Source organism: Sarcophilus harrisii, chromosome 1, assembly GCF_902635505.1.
Source record: "Sarcophilus harrisii chromosome 1, mSarHar1.11, whole genome shotgun sequence".
Classification (NCBI taxonomy): domain Eukaryota; kingdom Metazoa; phylum Chordata; class Mammalia; order Dasyuromorphia; family Dasyuridae; genus Sarcophilus; species Sarcophilus harrisii.
In genome coordinates this window covers 488,376,417-488,394,495 of record NC_045426.1, presented here as the reverse complement: position 1 = coordinate 488,394,495, position 18,079 = coordinate 488,376,417, and the positions used below count along the sequence as shown (strand labels likewise).

The window sequence follows — 18,079 nt, the reverse complement described above, 5'->3', positions numbered from 1 at the left end:
TGACAATTGTGTCTACATTTCAAAGTTTTTTGCAAAATTTTGATCTTTTCATCAAAAATGTTTTGAAGTCTTTTCATTGACTAAACATCCATTTCCCCCCATAGGAGTTATACTCAGTTTTGCTAGGCATGTTATTCTTGGTTACAACCTATATCTTTTGCTTTCTAGAATATTGTTATTCCAAGCATTCTATTCCTTAATAGTGGTAGCTGTTAAAGTATGTATAATCCTGACTATGGCTTCTCAGTCTTATTTCTTCCTTTCTGACTACTTGCAGAATTTTTTCTTTTCCACCAGGAAGTTCTGGATTTTAGCTATATTGTTCCTGGGAGTTTCCATTTTGACTTTTCTTTCAGGAAATGACTAATGGATTTTTTTTCTATTTCAACTTTGGCTTCTGGTTCTTAAGAGATCTGGTCAGTTCACTTTTGTGATTTCTTTTCTTTTCTTTCTTTCTTTCTTTTTTTTTTTTTTTTTTCCTGAGGCAATTGGGGCTAAGTGACTTGCCCAGAGTCACAAAGCTAAAAAGTATGAAGTGTTTGAGATCAAATTTGAACTCAGGTCCTCCTGACTTCAGGGCTGGTGCTCTATCTACTGCGCCCATCTTGCTGCCCCCCCCTTTTTTTTTGAAAGGCTCTTTTTTGATAAGTGTTCAGATAGTCTAGTGATTCTTAAATTATATCTCTTCAGTCTGCTTTCCAGGTCAGTTATTTGTTTTATATGAGATATCTTTAATTTTTTCTATTTTTTCAGTGTTTTAATTATTGTCTTGTGGAGTTACTAGCTTTTATTTGGTCCATTCTAATTTTCAGGAAGTTTATTTTTGGGGTAAGATTTTTATCTGTTCTGTTAAGTTAATTCCCTTTCCAATTCTTTCTCCTATAACTAGCTATCATTTCTTTCTCCATTTTTTCCTCTCCAGGACTTTCGTTTGACTTTTAAAGTAATTTTAAAACTTAAAAAAAAAAAAAAATTATGCTTGATTGTTCCCAGGAATTTTATTTGGATTTGTATCCGAGCTATGTTTTTCTTTGAGGCTTTGCTTATTGATGTTTTAGAGTGATTCCTTTCTTCTGAAATTGTGTCTTGGTTGTCCCTGTCATCTTAAAAACCCTTTGTGGTGAGATTTTTCTTTTTTCTTTATTCATTCTTCTAGCCTACTTTCTTACTTTTTGACTTTATGTTGCAGCAAGGCTCCACATACTTTTTAAAAGAATGTCTGATTGGATCTTGTGTCCTTTGTTTTTCTAATCCTTTCTTGGTGTATTGAATGTTGTGTCATGAGTATAAGAGAGTAAAGAGAGACAAAGTGGGGAAGAGAATGGGGAGAGAGAGAGAGGCAGAGAATATGACTCATGTGACCATGGATTAGAGTTGGGAGCACTCTACTGCATGGACCTGATGGAAGTAGAAGGGTGCTTGAGTTGGGGACAGAGGACAGGGAGGAGAAAGGAGTTTGAGAGCTCAGTTTTATGAGTTTTTGGTGGGGAACAGATTAACTCTTATTTCTGCGATGTTTGAGTCATTTAACATGTCTAATTATCTCATAATTATCAACAAGACTTTGAAGTTAACATGTCTACATCATCTCAAAATTACCACTATCATTTGGTGAACTGTTAATCTGTCCTGTGGATGTTTGTGATTTGAATGGGATTTACAAGTCATAGGATCAAAGGATCTTTAGCAGTACCTGCATGATTTCTGCTAATTCAACACATTACCAGCATCTGAATTTCAGTTAATATATGATACAATTTGTCAATTGTGTTTCCTTGATCTTTGTGTTTGATTTCTAGATTCTCCTTTGAAATCTTGAAAGCCCTTTATAATGGCTATTTATAAACTTACTATACTGTTTATAAAGGGGTAAGGATGGAAAGTCAGGAAACAAGAAAAAATTTTTAACACAGTCACTATCAACTATTTCCAAAACCCTGTTGCTTCAGAGTGAAAGAGCTAAAGATTCCCCTTTAGTCTGGGATTTCTGCCCTGGTTATTTACCTACAAGTTTCAGATTAGGCTGAGAATTGAAATTGAAACTCATTCCACTTCTGGGGTCAAAATCAGATAGGAGTACTTGTGATTCCTAGATACAAGTCCTTTCTTGAGTCCTCCAAGTCACAGATCATTGGGGGGGAATGCACTTGTTAATGCATCTTTCATAAAGTTAGTGGGTTTTGTTTTTTTTTAATGGTGTGGAACCTCTTCTTGCCCTGACTCATAGATTCTTTTTGTGTTTTAATGTTCTATCCCACAATTCTTGGCTAAGCCTATCTTCAAGACAAATCTCTCTGTTTGCCTAGTTCATCCAAGACTAAAAAAATTACTTATTTGGATTTATTTCTTAATGGATTTCTATATCAGGACTTCATCAGGAACATTTTCTTGATCTTTGTGGAGGAGTTGTGGGGGAGTTCAGGTTTACATCTTCTTGTACTCTGCATTTTGGCTCCTACACCTTCAATTAATTTTCTTTTGCTAGATTAGATCTCTCCCACCATATGCTAGTGGTACAAAAAAACTATTATGAATAGTTCGCATATCTCTATCAAAGTAAGCAATAAACAAAAGTTGGGGAAATTATACAGATGAGGAGAGACCATGGAACAACACAAAAGTAAATGAACTTTTCATCTGTGAGTTAAATATGATTTTGACTAAATTGAGAAGAGAGAGTGATCTTATCAAAGGAACCCTGTTCTTAACAGAATCTAAGCTTGTAGGCGCTGTGAATCAAAGAATACAGTGTGAGCCCTAGCTTTCCCACTTCTGTGATTCCAGGAAGTTGTCTATTTCAGTACTCAAAAGTTTATGCAAGTTTCTCTGTAGTTCATTCCATTAAGTGTCCTTCAACAATCTGAAGACATGTCTCCCTTACTTATATCATACAGGTCTTTTGGTCAATCAGGAATTTCATCCATTTATACTGATGTAGTACTGCTTAAAGCATAGAATGTCACAGAAACTGCCCTGGGTGAAAATGATTCACTGTTTCCCATTTTCATTATTAGTTTGTGTCTTACTATGGTTTTCTTTTTAAATAAATTATCATCTTAAATATCCTGGTAGTAAATTTATTTTATTTGTTTTTATTAGGATTTGCATTACTTTTAGAGATGTTTCAGTTTTTATTTCTGAAGTTTTATTCTTTGAATCATTAACATTACAGAATGTCTTGTGTCAGATTTTTTCTTTGCTTTATTTGTTAGCTATTCGACAAATTATTTCTCCCTTCCTCCCTCCCTCCCTTCCTTCCTTCCTTCCTTTTTCCTTCCTTCCTTCCTTCTTTCCTTCCTTCCTTCCTTCCTTCCTTCCTTCTCCTGTGGTGTGACTTATCAAATTCTCATTCACTTTTCAATTCTCCGGGGGTACTTTTTCTCGGTCCCATTTATCTTCCTTTCTTTCAGGAATGGTGTTGGTAGCAGCAGGAGTTCTTTCAGAGGCGTCTTAGGTAGGAACTATAGCAGTTTATACTCTCCTTTAGACTACTGTTCATCTTCCAGATCTGCTTTTTGAATTGGGACTGCTCCAACTTGGGAAATAGCTATTAGTGGCATAGATCCTCAAGGATGGTCAAATAAATTATTTATGCTATGTGAAGTCCTTGTGTTAGAAGAAGATTAGCCATTAAAGATAAATCACTATCCTTACTTTCCCAGTCCAGCAGGTTTTTAACAACAACAACATTTATATAGGGTTTACTATGGGTCAGGCATTATGCTAAGCTCTTTGCAATTACTATATCATTTGACCCTCATAATAACTCTGGGAGATAAATCCTGTTATCCTCATTTTATAGAGGAGTTGAGCAATTTGCTTAATGTCACACAGCTGTATATGAGCTTGGATTTGAATTCAGACCTTCCTGACTCTAGAGCTCTATTCTATGGACCTCTGAAAAATTTCAAAGGCATTACACAAACCTAAAGTTAAAAATATGTACATATATATATTTCCATTTCTAGAAGTTTGTTTTCTAGTCATCCTTTCATGAAAAGAGTATATGCCCTTTTTGATTTCCTTCACAGGCTAATTGTACTATATTTCAAAGTCCCATTCTTTTTGTACAGCAAAATAACTGGACATGTATACTCATATTGTTTTTAATTTATACTTTAACATATTTAACATGTATTGGTCAACCTGTCATCTGGGGGCTCTGAGGGTGGGAGGAAGGAGGGGAAAAGTTGGAACAAAAGGTTTGGCAATTGTCAATGCTGTAAAATTATCCATGCATATAACTTGTAAATAAAAAGCTATTAAAAAAAAAAAAAGAGTATATGCCCTTCAGGGTCCGAATGGGTGCCTATCACTGTACTTTCCACCTGAGAAAGCAGGTTAGATACTGAGGATCACCTTTTACCTCCTAGCACTTAGCAAAGTGCCCAGCACATAGTAGGTATCAAGAAATGTTTATTGACTGACTGAATGACGAATGGTCCTGCTTATGAATGGTCTTCAGCACTCTATAATCCCATTGGAACTGTACATCTCTCTTCCTAGACAAATACTAGATCTCTGGTTCTATAAGAATAGCACGTTTCAGTGAGAGTTTTAGAAATGCTAAGGTTCAGAACAAGCTGAGCTCAGGAATGAATGTTAGTGTAGACTACAAGTCCAAGAGGAGAGATAGAATTGGAAGTGTCCCAAAGCCACATGAAATTGGAGCCTTTCTTCCTCTTTTTTCTGGATCCATCCTCAATGATCTTTAAACAACCTAAGTCATGCAGACTGAGAGACTAATCAGAAATTGCTGTGTCAGGTATCTTTAGCAAGGGGTTAGAGCTCATAACCAGCTTCATGGAAAGTGTTCCAGTTCATCTTCAACACAGTAAGAATAACAAAAACAGCTTTTTATTTTTAAATTATGTTTCAAGTAAAGGGAAGGTCCAATAAAGGACATGACCATTTCCTGGTGTATTTGGGATGATGTCACTGAAGAGATGATAAACTATTTCACATCCGTTTTCTCCATCAGGAAAGAATAGTAGTTGGGCTGGAAGCATAGAAAGAGCATAACTAATAGAAGTATTATTGCTGGGAGAAGTGAGGAGATGGAGAGGCATCAAAGTGATATTTTAAAATGTGTATTAATGATTTGGCTGAAAGCACTGGCAGCATGGTTGTCAGATTTGTACATGACATAAATATGGAGAAATATCTATCTCATTGAATGACTGAGTTCAGATTTTAATCTGAATTGTCAAAGTAGTTCCCTTAGAGTACTGTGGCATAATTAAGCAACAAGATGAAATTTAATAGGGATAAATGTGAAATTCTATGTTTAGAATTAAATATAATCTGTAGAAACTTCTTAGAGTCCTTTGGAGAGAAAGGAAATCTCCTCAGCTAATACTTGTAGAAATTAATTCTGATTATTCGCTGGAAGATCTAATATTGAAGCTAAAGCGTAAATGTTTTAGCCACAGTACTCATTAGAAAAGGCCCTAATGTTGGGAATGATTGAAGGCAAAAGGAAAAGGGGATGTCAGAAGATGAGGTGAATAGACAATGTCATGGAAATAACAAACATGAACTTGGACAGACTTTGAAAGATAGTGGAAAACAGAAGAGACTAGTTTGCTATGGTCTATGGAGTCAGGAAGAGTCAGGCATGATGGAAGAATAACAACATAATCCATGGCCTAGAATGCCAGTTCTGGTTTTACTTAACCCAAGTTCAGTCTTGAGGGTCTTTTTACTTCTGGTTTGTGCCCTCACCCCATATTTTCTTCCAGGGTATATCAATTTATTCCAACCAGTGTTTTCCTTGAGATAATTAGAATGTGTCATATCTAGATCTTTCCAGAAACAGTTTAAGGGCTCTCAAATCCTTTATAAGAATTGAAGTTATCTATATCCCAAAGAGATTATAAAGAAGGGAAAGGGACCTGTATGTGCACGAATGTTTGTGGCAGCCCTTTTTGTAGTGGCTAAAAACTGGAAACTGAATGGATGTCCATCAGTTGGAGAATGGTTGAATAAATTGTGGTATATGAAAATTATGGAATATTACTGTTCTGTAAGAAATGACCAACAGGATAATTTCAGAAAGGCCTGGAGAGACTTACATGAACTGATGCTGAGTGAAATGAGCAGGACCAGGAGATCATTATATACTTCAACAACAATACTATATGATGACCAGTTCTGATGGATCAGGCCATCCTCAGCAACGAGATCAACCAAATCATTTCTAATGGAGCAGTAATGAACTGAACTAGCTATGCCCAGAAAAAGAACTCTGGGAGATGACTAAAAACCATTACATTGAATTCCCAATCCCTATATTTATGCACACCTGCATTTTTGATTTCCTTCACAAGCTAATTGTACAATATTTGAGAGTCTGATTCTTTTTCTACAGCAAAATAACGTTTTGGTCAGGTATACTTATTGTGTATCTAATTTATATTTTAATATATTTAACATCTACTGGTCATCCTGCCATCTAGGGGAGGGGGTGGGGGGGGAAGAGGTGAAAAATTGGAACAAGAGGTTTGGCAATTGTTAATGCTGTAAAGTTACCCATGTATATATCCTGTAAATAAAAGGCTATTAAATTTAAAAAAAATTAATTAAAAAAAAAAAAGAATTGAAGTTATCAGCAACAAGATTATACAATGATCAATTCTGATGGACATGGCCCTTTTCAACAATGAGATGATTCAGGTCAGTTCCAATTGTTTAGTGATGAAGAGAGCCATCTACACCCAGAGAGAGGACTGTGGGAACTGAGTATGGATCACAACATAGCATTTCACTCTTTTTTGTTGTCATTTGCTTGAATTTTATTTTCTTTCTCATTTTTTTGATCTGATTTTTCTTGTGTAGCAAGATAATTGTATATATATATATATATGTATTCCTACTTTGAATTGAACATAAATTTTTATCATGTTTAATATATATTGAATTACATGCCATCTAAGGGAGGGGATGGGGGTAAGGGAGGGAAAATTGCAGCACAAGGTTTTTCAGGGGTCAATGTTGAAAAAATTATCTTTGCATATGTTTTGAAAATAAAAACTTCAATAAAAATATTTAAAAAAAAAAAGAATTTAGGCTATCAATACACTAAAAAGGGGGCAGACTTTATTCCACTCAAGAGAAAACAGGAAACACAAAGGACTCATACCTATTCTGAAAGGTAATTCTCCTTCCTCTCTAATGAATGGAGACATTGCCCATTGTCTTGGCTTATGTCTTGCCATTGGTCTCCCATGAGTCTGCAGGAAGGTAAGGCTAATGACTTTACACAAACCTGCCTCACTTCAATACAATTCATTTGCAAGACATCTTTTATTGTCATTGGTCCAACAAAAATAAATTCTCTCAGGGACCTATATGATCCTCTAGATCTATAATTCTTCCTTGTGTCTGAGGCATTCCTAGGAGGAAAGACATTTGGGACTTAATAATCACCCATCTTCCTCCACTGAGCCCATTTCTTCCTACATATCAGAACAGTTCTCTAGACTTATAGAACTATTCTATGGTTGATATCCCTATGGAAGGACAAAGTATGGAAGATTTCTAAATAATCAGCCATTTCTTTCTTGACTTCCTTTGGACCTAACAGTATAACTTTTTATAGGGAAGGCTAAGTAGCAGTGGATAAAGTGTCTGGCCTGGAGGTAGCAAGATTCATGTTCCTGAGTTCAAATATAATTTCAGACAATTACTAGTCACTAGTATGACTCTAGGCAAGTCATTTAACCCTATTTGCTGAAGATGAGCTGGAGAAGAATAAATGGCAAACTATTCTAGCATCTCAGCCAAAAAAATCTTAATTGAGTCATGAAGAGGTAGATATGATTGAACAATAACAACATTTCAATCTTAAGATTTAGACATATTTTCATCAAGCTTGCTCTCAATTGGTGTGTAAATTTTTATCATTAAAAAGTGTATACAGGAAAATATGGGTCTTGGTCTTATTTTGGTAATAATGTTTGGGATTTTTCCCTCCTGACTGCTACATCCTTCCCTTGGCAAACTTTGAGAATTAATCCTTTAATGTCCTCAAATGTCCAAAAAAATATCCTTCAGTACAGAAGTCATATGGATACTTTTTCCAAATCCAACTGCTTTCCCTATTCTTATTTTCTTCCCCATTTCTACTTCTTTTATAAGCATACCTGATACTTTCATGTTAAAGTTCAAATGTGGCAGTGCTAATGTCAGGAAAAAAAGAGTTTCTTACCAAAAAAATTTTGCAAATCTTTTCCCTTTTTCAATCTGTTTTTTTTTTTTCTTCCTATTTTATCCTTAAATACCCTTAGGATGACTTTGATTAGTTGAATTTTTCACCAAGTTTTTTTAAGTTGTTTTTTTCCCTTCACTAATTCTTATCATTTCATTATGTGGAATTGATTATAATCTTCTATCATTTATTTCTGTGAGATTTTACAAATAAGCATATACCAGTTTGTCTTTGGCTACCATCTCTGTTCCCTCAGTAAATAAGTCAAGTGTTTGTTGCTATTTAAACACTTTTGGTTTCCTCCTTAAGGCAAATGTTTTACCTAAATTTAAATTTTCTGTGAAATTATTGTAATCTATGTACAACTCCAAATTGTACAAACTTTTTCTCAATAGTATTTTATTTTTCCAATGACATGTAAAGATAATTTTCAACATTCATTTTTGTAAGATTTTGAGTTCCAAATTTTTGCTCCCTTTCTCCCTTACCGCCCCCTTTCCCAAGATAGCAAGTAATCAGATATAGAATATGTGCACAATCATTTTGAACATATTTCTATATTTGTTGTGTTGTGAAAGAAAAATCAGAACAAAAGGGGAAAAAAAAAACCATGAGAAAAAAAGTAAACCAACAAAAATGGTGATCCATATTCAGTCTTCATAGTTCTTTCTCTGGATGCAGATGGCATTTTCCATCCCAAGTCTATTGGAATTGTTTTAGATCACTATATTGCTGAGAAGAACCAAGTCCATCACAGTTGATCATTACATAATGTTGCTACTATTGTATATAGTAGTACTTCTGTTCTGCTCACTTCACTCAGCATCAGTTCATATAAGTCTTTCCAGGCTTTTCTGAAATCAGTGTGCTCATAATTTCTTATTGAACAATATTCCATTACATTCATATGCCATAACTTATTAAACCATTTCTCAACTGATGGGCATCCACTCAATTTCCAATTCCTTGCCACTATAAAAAGAACTGCTACAAATATTTTTTTTTACATGTGAGTCCTTTCTCTTCTTTTATGATCTCTGTGGGATACAGACCCAGTAGTAATATTGGATCTAAGGCCTTTATGGGCCTTTGGGCATATTATGGGCAGTTGTTAAGTTTCTGGACCAATATTCCTGGAGAAAAGAGGAGTTCCTTCACAACACCAATTTTCTGAATTAAATAGAGATGTTTAAGGACCATAAGAGAATCAAATAGAGATGTTTAAGTAGATGGAATCAAAAAATAAACAAGAGAGAGTCATGCTGTGGAGAAGTAATGCAGGGCCCTTGAAGTCTTCATTCTTACTATGACTTATTGCTTTTCTTGTTCAACAGTTTCAGGTGTGTCCCACTCTTTGTATCTCCATTTGGGATTTTCTTAGCAGAGATCCTGGTGTGGTTAGCCATTTTCCCCTTAAGTTCATTTAACACTTTATCCCCTGTGCCATTTAGCTGCCCATTGATTGAGATAAGTTTTCATTTAATCAGTATTTGTAAAATTAGTTCAGTTGCATATGACTGGACAAGTAAGTCATAGCTTCTTTCTGCCTCAGTTTCCTCATCTGTTAAATGAACTAGAAAAGGAAAGGAAAAACCACTGCAGTATCTGTCAAGAAAAACCCTAATACAGTCATGAAAAGTCAGATAGGAATCCAACAACAGCAGCTTAAAGGTTATAAATAATACAGGTGAGACAGCACTGTATAGTAGAAAGAATACACATTTGACCCACACCAAATAGTGTTATTGTTATTCAGAAAAATGAAGCTGGAACTTAGCCAAAGTTTCTTCTGTTCCTAATCTTTTGAAGTCTTACTCTCTTCCTTCTATTGGAGGATATGGTGACAATGGCCTTCTTGCCATTCTTCACATAGAACAATCTTTCTTTCTCCATGTCTTTCACTGTCTGTTCTTCATGCCTGGAATTCTCTCCCTACCTCTTTCTGCCTCTTGGCTTCCTTGAAGTCTCAGCTAAAAATCCATCTTCTATAAGAAATATTTCTTCATTCCTTTTCTTTCCGAGAAAAGGAATTTCCAATTGAAGTTATCTAGTTATTTGCACATTGTTTCCCTCATTAAATTGTGAGCTCCTGGACAACTGAGTGTTTTTGATTTTCTTTGTATCTCCAGGAAGTGTTTGACACTTAGATACTTAATTAAAGTTTATTGATTAATTGGTTTTATAGAGAAAAGACATTTGGTTAAGAACATAGATAACCTTGGCACATAAGCACTTAATAAATGCTTGTTGACTTGATCATATCAAAATGACACTAGCAACTTTCTGAACCTGTTTTCTTCAAGTACAAAATTGGGATATTACCTCTCAGGAAAGTGTTTTGCAAATCTTAAGAATGTTAAATAAATGCATGTTGTTATTGCAAAGTGAGGGGAGAACTAATGCTTTGGAACGGAAAGGTTGAGGTGCCTCTGAATTTCTAAAGATTGGGATGCAGTGAAATGCAAACGGTTAAAATTAATGAAGATGAATGCCAAATCCTTCCCTTCCCTTTAAAAAAAAAATCTGTGTACAATATTTCAGAGTCTGATTCTTTTTTGTACAGCAAAATAACGGTTTGGTCATGCATACTTATTGTGTATCTAATTTATATTTTAATGTACTTAACATCTACTGGTCATCCTGCCATCTGGGGGAGGGGGTGGGGGGCAAGAGGTGAAAAATTGGAACAAGAGGTTTGGCAATTGTTAATGCTGTAAAGTTACCCATGCATATATCCTGTAAATAAAAGGTTATTAAATAAAAAAAAATAAAAAATAAAAATAAAAAAAAATCTGTTCTGCAAGTATGGGACGGAGCAGGAGAGAGATTCAGTTCAGTAGCAGTATACATGAGAAAGGACACTTAACCTTAATTCAATGCATGGCTGATCAAACAGCTAACCGAGTTAACGTATTGCAGGAAAACGCTAATATATTTTTCCTTTTTTTAAAAAAAAAAAAATTTGCGATTGCATTGCAAAGGTCAGAGACTTTTCACCTGAAAGAAAACCCATGCCATAAACTTGGGAACGTTTGCTTTGGATCCCCCCCACCCAAGCTTGGGACAAGCCCAGCCCCAGCTCCTCAAACAGCGCACGAAATGGTTAGATTCTCAGCCTTCCCTCGCTGAAGAGATGCACTCGGGAAGAGGACATGCCCACGGTCTCCATTTCAATATACTGGTCTCTTTACCCGTTTCCCACGTGGGTGCCCGGCAACTCGACCCTCCCCCCTTTCCCTCCCCCATAATTTTAGGTTGGAGAACGCCCTTTCGAGTCGTCCCCTGTGACGTCACAATCCCGATTGTTCTTCAGGGCCAATCAGCAAGGCCGATTTTCAGGGAAACCCGGGAGGGGGTGGAGGTGGCGCTCAGAGCGCGTGCGCGCGTCCTTCGCGTGGCTATATAAACATGGCCGGCGCAGCGACAAGCAGCTGCCGCTCTGCTGATAAGTAGGAGGCTTTACGTTTAAGTCCGGGGTTTTTCCCCCCCTTTTTTTTTTTTTTTTTTTTTTTTTTTTTTTCCTCCTTTTTCTTTTCTTTCCTTCTTTTTAAAGTTTGCCTCTCTCCTCCGTCCCTGTCGCCTTGTATATTTTTCCTTTGGTGCGCGCGCGTGGGTATCGGTCAGCGGCGGGGGGTGACTGGCCGGGCAGCGGGACCACCGCGGCCGGTGCACAAGTTTGGGCCCAGGGAGAGCCGGAGGGCGAGTGCCGCAGCATGAGCCGGCGGCGCGGCGCGGGCTCGGGATCTTGCTGAGGCTCCGGGCCGTCCGGCCGGCGAGCGGGGGACAGCCCCACGTGGAAGCGCTGGGGCGAGGGCGGCGGGAGCATGGGCTTCCTGGCGGCGTGTCCGCCGCGGCGCTGAGCGGCCCCCGGGCTATCCTCGTGGGACTGGGGCTTCTCCGCCCCGCCGGCCCCTGACTTCTCTACAGCGGACCCGGGGACTCTGGCTCGCTATGCTGTGGAGCTCGCCCAGTGCTGGAGCCGGGAACCGTTCACGAAGCTTCTGCCCTCCTCTCCCCCATGAGCAGCAGCCCTGCGGCTGCCGCTGCAGCTGCAGCTGCCTCGGTCAGGGGGATGCCCGCCGGCCTTTCTGAACAAGGTGCCGCCGCCGCCGCCGCCGCTTCCTCCCCGACGGGGCTCGGCGTCCCCGGGACGGTGACCATGGCCCCGGCTCTTTTGACCAATGGGAGTGTCCAAAGCCACCTCCCTCCGGCCGCCAGCAGCGCGCTCCCGTCATCGCTGAGGAGCACCCCAGCGCCCCTGAACACCAAGGCCCCCGTAAATCTCAACCTGGTGACCGCAGCATCCCAACCGCTGGTGAAGACGGCCCCTCTGGGGGCCCTAGTGACCAAACTGGCCACTGTCAATACTGTTCCCAAAGCCAACCCCGGTCCCAGGCTGCCCGCTCCCCAAGTTGTGACCGCGAAAGCCCCCAACACCACGACGATCCAATTGCCTGCCAATTTCCAGCTCTCACCTGGTAAGTTTTCAGCCCCCCTCCCCCGGCCATAATTACGCGAGTGGCATCTGTGATGACCTAGGAAAGGTTATATGGATGGGGCCCCTCCTTCCTCCGCCCGACTCTGGGGCTCACTCTTCCTTTACAAGTATGTGTCAGAAACCTACCTGGGGACCGCTCCTAAAGGACCTGACCCACACTCAGAGTTGGCAGGATTTTATTTGAAAAAGCATCAGAGCCTCCTGGTAAACCTGGGTTTCATTACACATCTGAAGCATCTTCCCCCCCCTCCCCCCCTTTTATTTTTGAGTCATTGCTGTATCTATTTATTTTTTTTCTTGCTACGATTCTGGAAGAAGATATTTTCACCAAGTGACTCAGTGAAAGCTGAGGCAGTTTTGGCAGCAAGGCCTTAGTGGTGATTCCTGGGAGATAGATGGGTGCGCTGCATAGGATCAAATATATAAGCCATTTAAAGTTCCTTTGGAGAAGCCGTTTCACTCCGCTGCTTGGGGAGAGGGTGTTCCAAAGGTTCTCATTTGCAATGGATGAGAGAGAAGTGCACATTTCCCTGCTGGTTTCCCTTGCTCTTGTTATTTACAGGGCTTTGCTTTGATCCTTAATTTATGATAGCAATGTTTACATCACACAGCCCAAATGACCTAGTTCATAAAATAGAACCAAAGGTCTAGAATGATCAAAAAGTAGTTTGAAAATGCTTCCGTTGTGTTTTAAGGCATGTGCATTTTATCTTTTATTCATAATAGAAAGAGTGTTTTTTGGAATCAGTTTTTAGCTGCATTTGAAAGTGTTACTTTGTGTTTTTGTGAAATCATCTCACCTTTCAGAAGATTTCAAGACTGGGGACTGGCATGACTTCATAGTTTTTACCCTCCCTACTGGTTAGGTAGGAAACAGCTGCTAGCTATTTACTGGTTGGGGAAAAAGTGGAGGTGGAATTCTGAATTGGAGGGTTCAGATAGGCTTTATCTAGTCAGATTCCCCCTTCTACTCTTAGGAAGATAATCCTGTGTTCCTATTTTTCCTTTGTAGAAACCTTTGTTCCACTATTAAATGACTTGCCCAGAGGCAAGAACATAAAGTATTTGGTTTAGAGTTCCTTAAAGGGAGGGATAGTCCAGTTTTTGTCTTTGTAGCCCCAGCACTATTCTCTAGTGGATTGAGAATTGATTTAGAAGTCAGAAAGGACTGGGTTCAAGTTCTGCCTTTTGTATTTTGTGACCTTTGGCAAACACATAGGCTTAACCTCTTATTTTCTCTGATAAGACTTAATTTAAAGTCTTATTTTCTCTGATAAGACTTTAAATTGAGAAGTTATATACTGGATCTGTATAGGAAATTTCTGATATTGATGAAATCCCAAACCATCCCTGTCTCCTGAGCATCTTATTGTAGGAGCTTAAAGTTTGATGCATTTCATTACTAAGAATATGCCTATAACAGATATTTAAGTTGAATCATCTTGCTTTTCTTTGGCCAAAATAATTTTTGTGAAATTTAAATGAACCACATCTGTTTTCATTTGGAGAAATTTTTATCTGTCAGCTTAGTAAAGTTCTGTATAATAAAGGCGATAGATGAACAATTGATCCAAACAATGCAGTATCCTGTGTTAAACTTGTTTGGCATCATACATTGGTTCTGAAATCCATGGGAAAATATTCCTCCACATAAAAGCCCCTCCCCCATCTATAACTATATCAAGCTTATTATTGTATGCTTGTCCATTTACCCTGCTTTTGGTTTTAAAATTTAATTTCTGGAACAAGAGGTTTGGCAATTGTTAACGCTGTAAAGTTACCCATGCATATAACCTGTAAATAAAAGGCTATTAAATTTTTAAAAAATACATAAATAAATAAATAAATAAATAAAAATAAAAAAATAAAATTTAATTTCATTCAACAAATATTTAGTTCCTACTGTGGATGCTAATACTGGGGATGCTAAGAGCCTCAAGTAGCTTGTGTTTAATAGGGACGGTATTACATATGTGCAGGTAATTTGAGACTACATTAATCTTGTGGGGATCAAGAAGGACTTTACATAGGAATTGGCAATTTAGCTGAAGGAGCTCCAAAGAAAGCATTCTAAGGCAAGTTGAGAGAGTACATTCTGGATCTGGGAGTTATCTTGTGGTGGACTGGAAAACAATGGATAGAGAATTTAATAATAATACTTAATAGCTAGTATTTCTGAAGTGCTTTAACATTCACAAAATGCTTTATATACATAATTTTACTTGATTATGACAAACAATCCAGTGACAACAGGTGTTATTATCTTTGTTTTTATCAAGGAGGAAACTGGAAGCTCAGAGATGTTAAATGATCTTCTTAGAATCCCATACCAGAACTTAAAAAGTCTTCCTGACTCAAGACATTGATCTCTCCATTACACCATCTAACTGGCTAATAACATGACATTTAATAAGGATCAAGTTGAAAATTCGTATACTTGAGTTCCAAACATCAACTTCAAGTGCAAGATGGGGAGAGGGGTGGGTAGAGAAAGATCTGGCGATTTCAGTGGTACACAAACTCAGGATGAATGAGTCAGCAGTGTAGTATGGCTCCCTCAAAAAAGTTAATGTAATTTTTGGCTGCCATTAAGAGGTAATGTTCAATATTAGGGAAGTTCTCGTTAGACTGTGTCTTGAAATATTATATTGAGCCTAGCCATTATATTTTAGGAAAGACCTTGATAAAACTCGAAAGTATCCAGAGCCAGTTATTCAATCTATAAGCATTTATTAAACTTCTATGTCCAGTGTACTGGGCACTGACTGTACTATCCACTAGGGACACAAAGAAGATAAAAGAAAGCTTCAGCGATTATTCCCCATGAGACTGTGGTAGGAGCTGGGGATGTTTAGCTTGGAGAAAAGAAAGCTTAAAGGTTACAGTGTAGCTGTCTTCAAGTATTTGAAAGTTAATCAGAGATTTGTCCCACTTGGCCTCAAAAGGTAAAAGAAAGAACCCTGACTAGGAGTTATAAAAAGGACCATTTAGGTTTGAGATAAGGAAAATCTTCTTTGTAGTTAACCAAAAGTGGAATGAATTGTTATACCTGGATTCTTGTTTAGGAGTGGACTGGATTGTATGTTCTCTGAGCGAGATTCAATATAACTATGAGTTTCTGAGAATACAGAGTTTGGTGAATACTTTGACAGGAACGTAATATATATGAAGCAGAGTGAAATGAGATAAATCTGGAAAAATTGTTTGTAACCAGATAGTCAAGGGCTTATTTTATTTTTATCTTAGCAGTAGGGAACCACTAAATATGTTTGAGCAGGGGAATGACATGGGCACACTGGTGCTTGAAGAAGATTATATTGGCAGCTATGTGAAGGATGAATTGGAGAGGAGAGAGAGACTGGAAGCAAGGGATTCAGTTGGGAGGTTATTAACATTAGTCTAGGTGATGAAATGGTTGGAATTGAACTTGTGATTGTGTGTATGGAGAGTACACAGTGGATCCTGGAGATATGGAGATAGAAATCATAAAATTTGGCAATTGATGAATATGATGGAGTGAGAGAAAAGTAAGAGTGCAAGGATGACTGAGATTGTCAACCTCAGTGATCAGAACTGTTATGCTGCCATTAAATAGAAGGACCAGAATTAAGAGTGCCTTGTATTGGTGGATGCTGTACTTTTAAATAAATCTATTTTAAAGAAAACAGGAGATAACAGGATAAAAATTTTTATTTTTATTTCAAGGGTAAAATTTTTGTATCGATGCAGTTTTGTTTTTTTTTTTTTTTTTTGGTTGTTTTAATGTTAACTGAAACAGGGAAATTTGTTGGAGGAAAATTAGTTTAGAAAGGTATATAATGAATTTTATTTTGGACATTTTGAATTCAATATTTTGTTGACAACCAAGTTGTAATGGCTAGAAGGCATTTGGTACTGTGAGACTAGAGGTTGAAGGTGTTTAGAGCTAGCAAGCTCTCTCTCTCTCTTTCCGTGTGTGTGTGTGTGTGTATATATATATATATATATATATATATATATATATGGATTTAGGAATTTTATAGGCATAGAAGGTGGTGATCAAGCAAAGGGGAGTGAGAAAGCTCAATCTGTTAGATAAAAGATCCAGAAAAGAACAATGTCTATAAACAGAATATTCAGAAGAAAAGGCTTGTTTAAGTTCTCAGAAGCTATAATTAGGTCAAGAAGGATAAGAATTTAGGTTGATAAGTGAATGTGAGGGAAGGAAATGAAAGCCATTGGTTAGTGTTTTTCTGTTTTGTTTTGGCAATTAAATGAAAAAGAAAATAATGTAGACTTGGGAGAAAGGCTTAGGGTTAAGGAGCTACTAAATAAGGAGAGATTTGAATATGAGAAGAAATTGTTTTTGAGGCCGTCTCCTAGACTAGATTGAGATAGGGGCTCAAAAGTAGATGGTCAGGAGGAAAGGGGTTCTTTGACTTCCATAGAGAATACAGAAAAAGAGAAAGGAATAAGGGAAGCTGGGCCTTAATTTTTCCCATGAGCAATCTAGTCCAATATAAAATACCATTTATTTTGCCAAGATATATTGGATTATTTGAATCAACTTCTCCACTTTATTTAGCATTTTTATTGATCAACCCACTCCAATTATTGCTTGACTAAATTTACAGGAACAAAATACAAGGTCATATAGATACAAATCTTTCTAAATAATGCATGTGCTTCACTTAAATCCCTCATTGTTTTGTTGAAAGGGGAAAAAAAAAATTGAATTTATACAATCCATTTTAAATATTTGTTAAGGAATAGGGGGAACAGCTCTGTATAATAGTATTTTGGAGACAAATGGATTATTGGATTCATAAGGGGCACAGCCAATCTGAAGTATAGAATATTTTATGGTAATAGGCCTAAAAGAGTGATATTGAAAGCCTTTTATAATGGGGCTTCAGCTTACAGAAGTTTGTATTTAATTCCCCAAAGCATCTGGAAACCACTGAATTTTCTTTAGTAGGGGAAATGACCTGTGCTTTAGGACTAACATTTTGGCTTGCAGCTTTATGGAGGTTAAACTGGAGAGGGGAGATAACTGTAACCAGGGAAACCAGTTGGGAGACTGTTTCATTAGTTGAGGTGAGAGATGATGATGACTAAACTAGTTTGGCTGTATCACAAATAGAGGGAAGGGGGGCTAGTGTAATTTGTTGAAAAAGAAGAATTATTAAAATTTGTCAACTGAGTGATTAAGGCTGAAGAGTTGAAGGTTGTCCTAGGTTGTGAACCTGGGTGACTGGAAAGGATGATGGTAGAATCAAATTAGGAGAAAGGATGGGCTTTGAGAACAAGGTGACTAGTTATATTTCAGACAATGTTGAGTTTGAGATGTATATGGGATATCTAGGTGAAGATCTTTAGCAGGCACTTGAAGA

At 37.6% G+C, this 18,079-nt stretch overlaps 1 protein-coding gene across 2 annotated transcripts in view; it reads left to right on the top strand.

The window, feature by feature from the left end:
• Window positions 1–11,764: 11,764 nt before the first annotated feature.
• The window catches only part of TAF4B (TATA-box binding protein associated factor 4b), a 162,963-nt gene continuing 156,648 nt past the window's right edge, over window positions 11,765–18,079 (top strand). Inside the window, exon 1 of one of the 2 annotated variants that reach the window (XM_031946496.1) lies at window positions 11,765–12,687. In XM_031946496.1, coding sequence (XP_031802356.1) covers window positions 12,228–12,687 — 460 coding nt within the window. In that variant the 5' untranslated portion in view covers window positions 11,765–12,227. The remainder of the gene's footprint in view (window positions 12,688–18,079) is intronic. The other variant, XM_023496188.2, reaches the window with a different exon arrangement.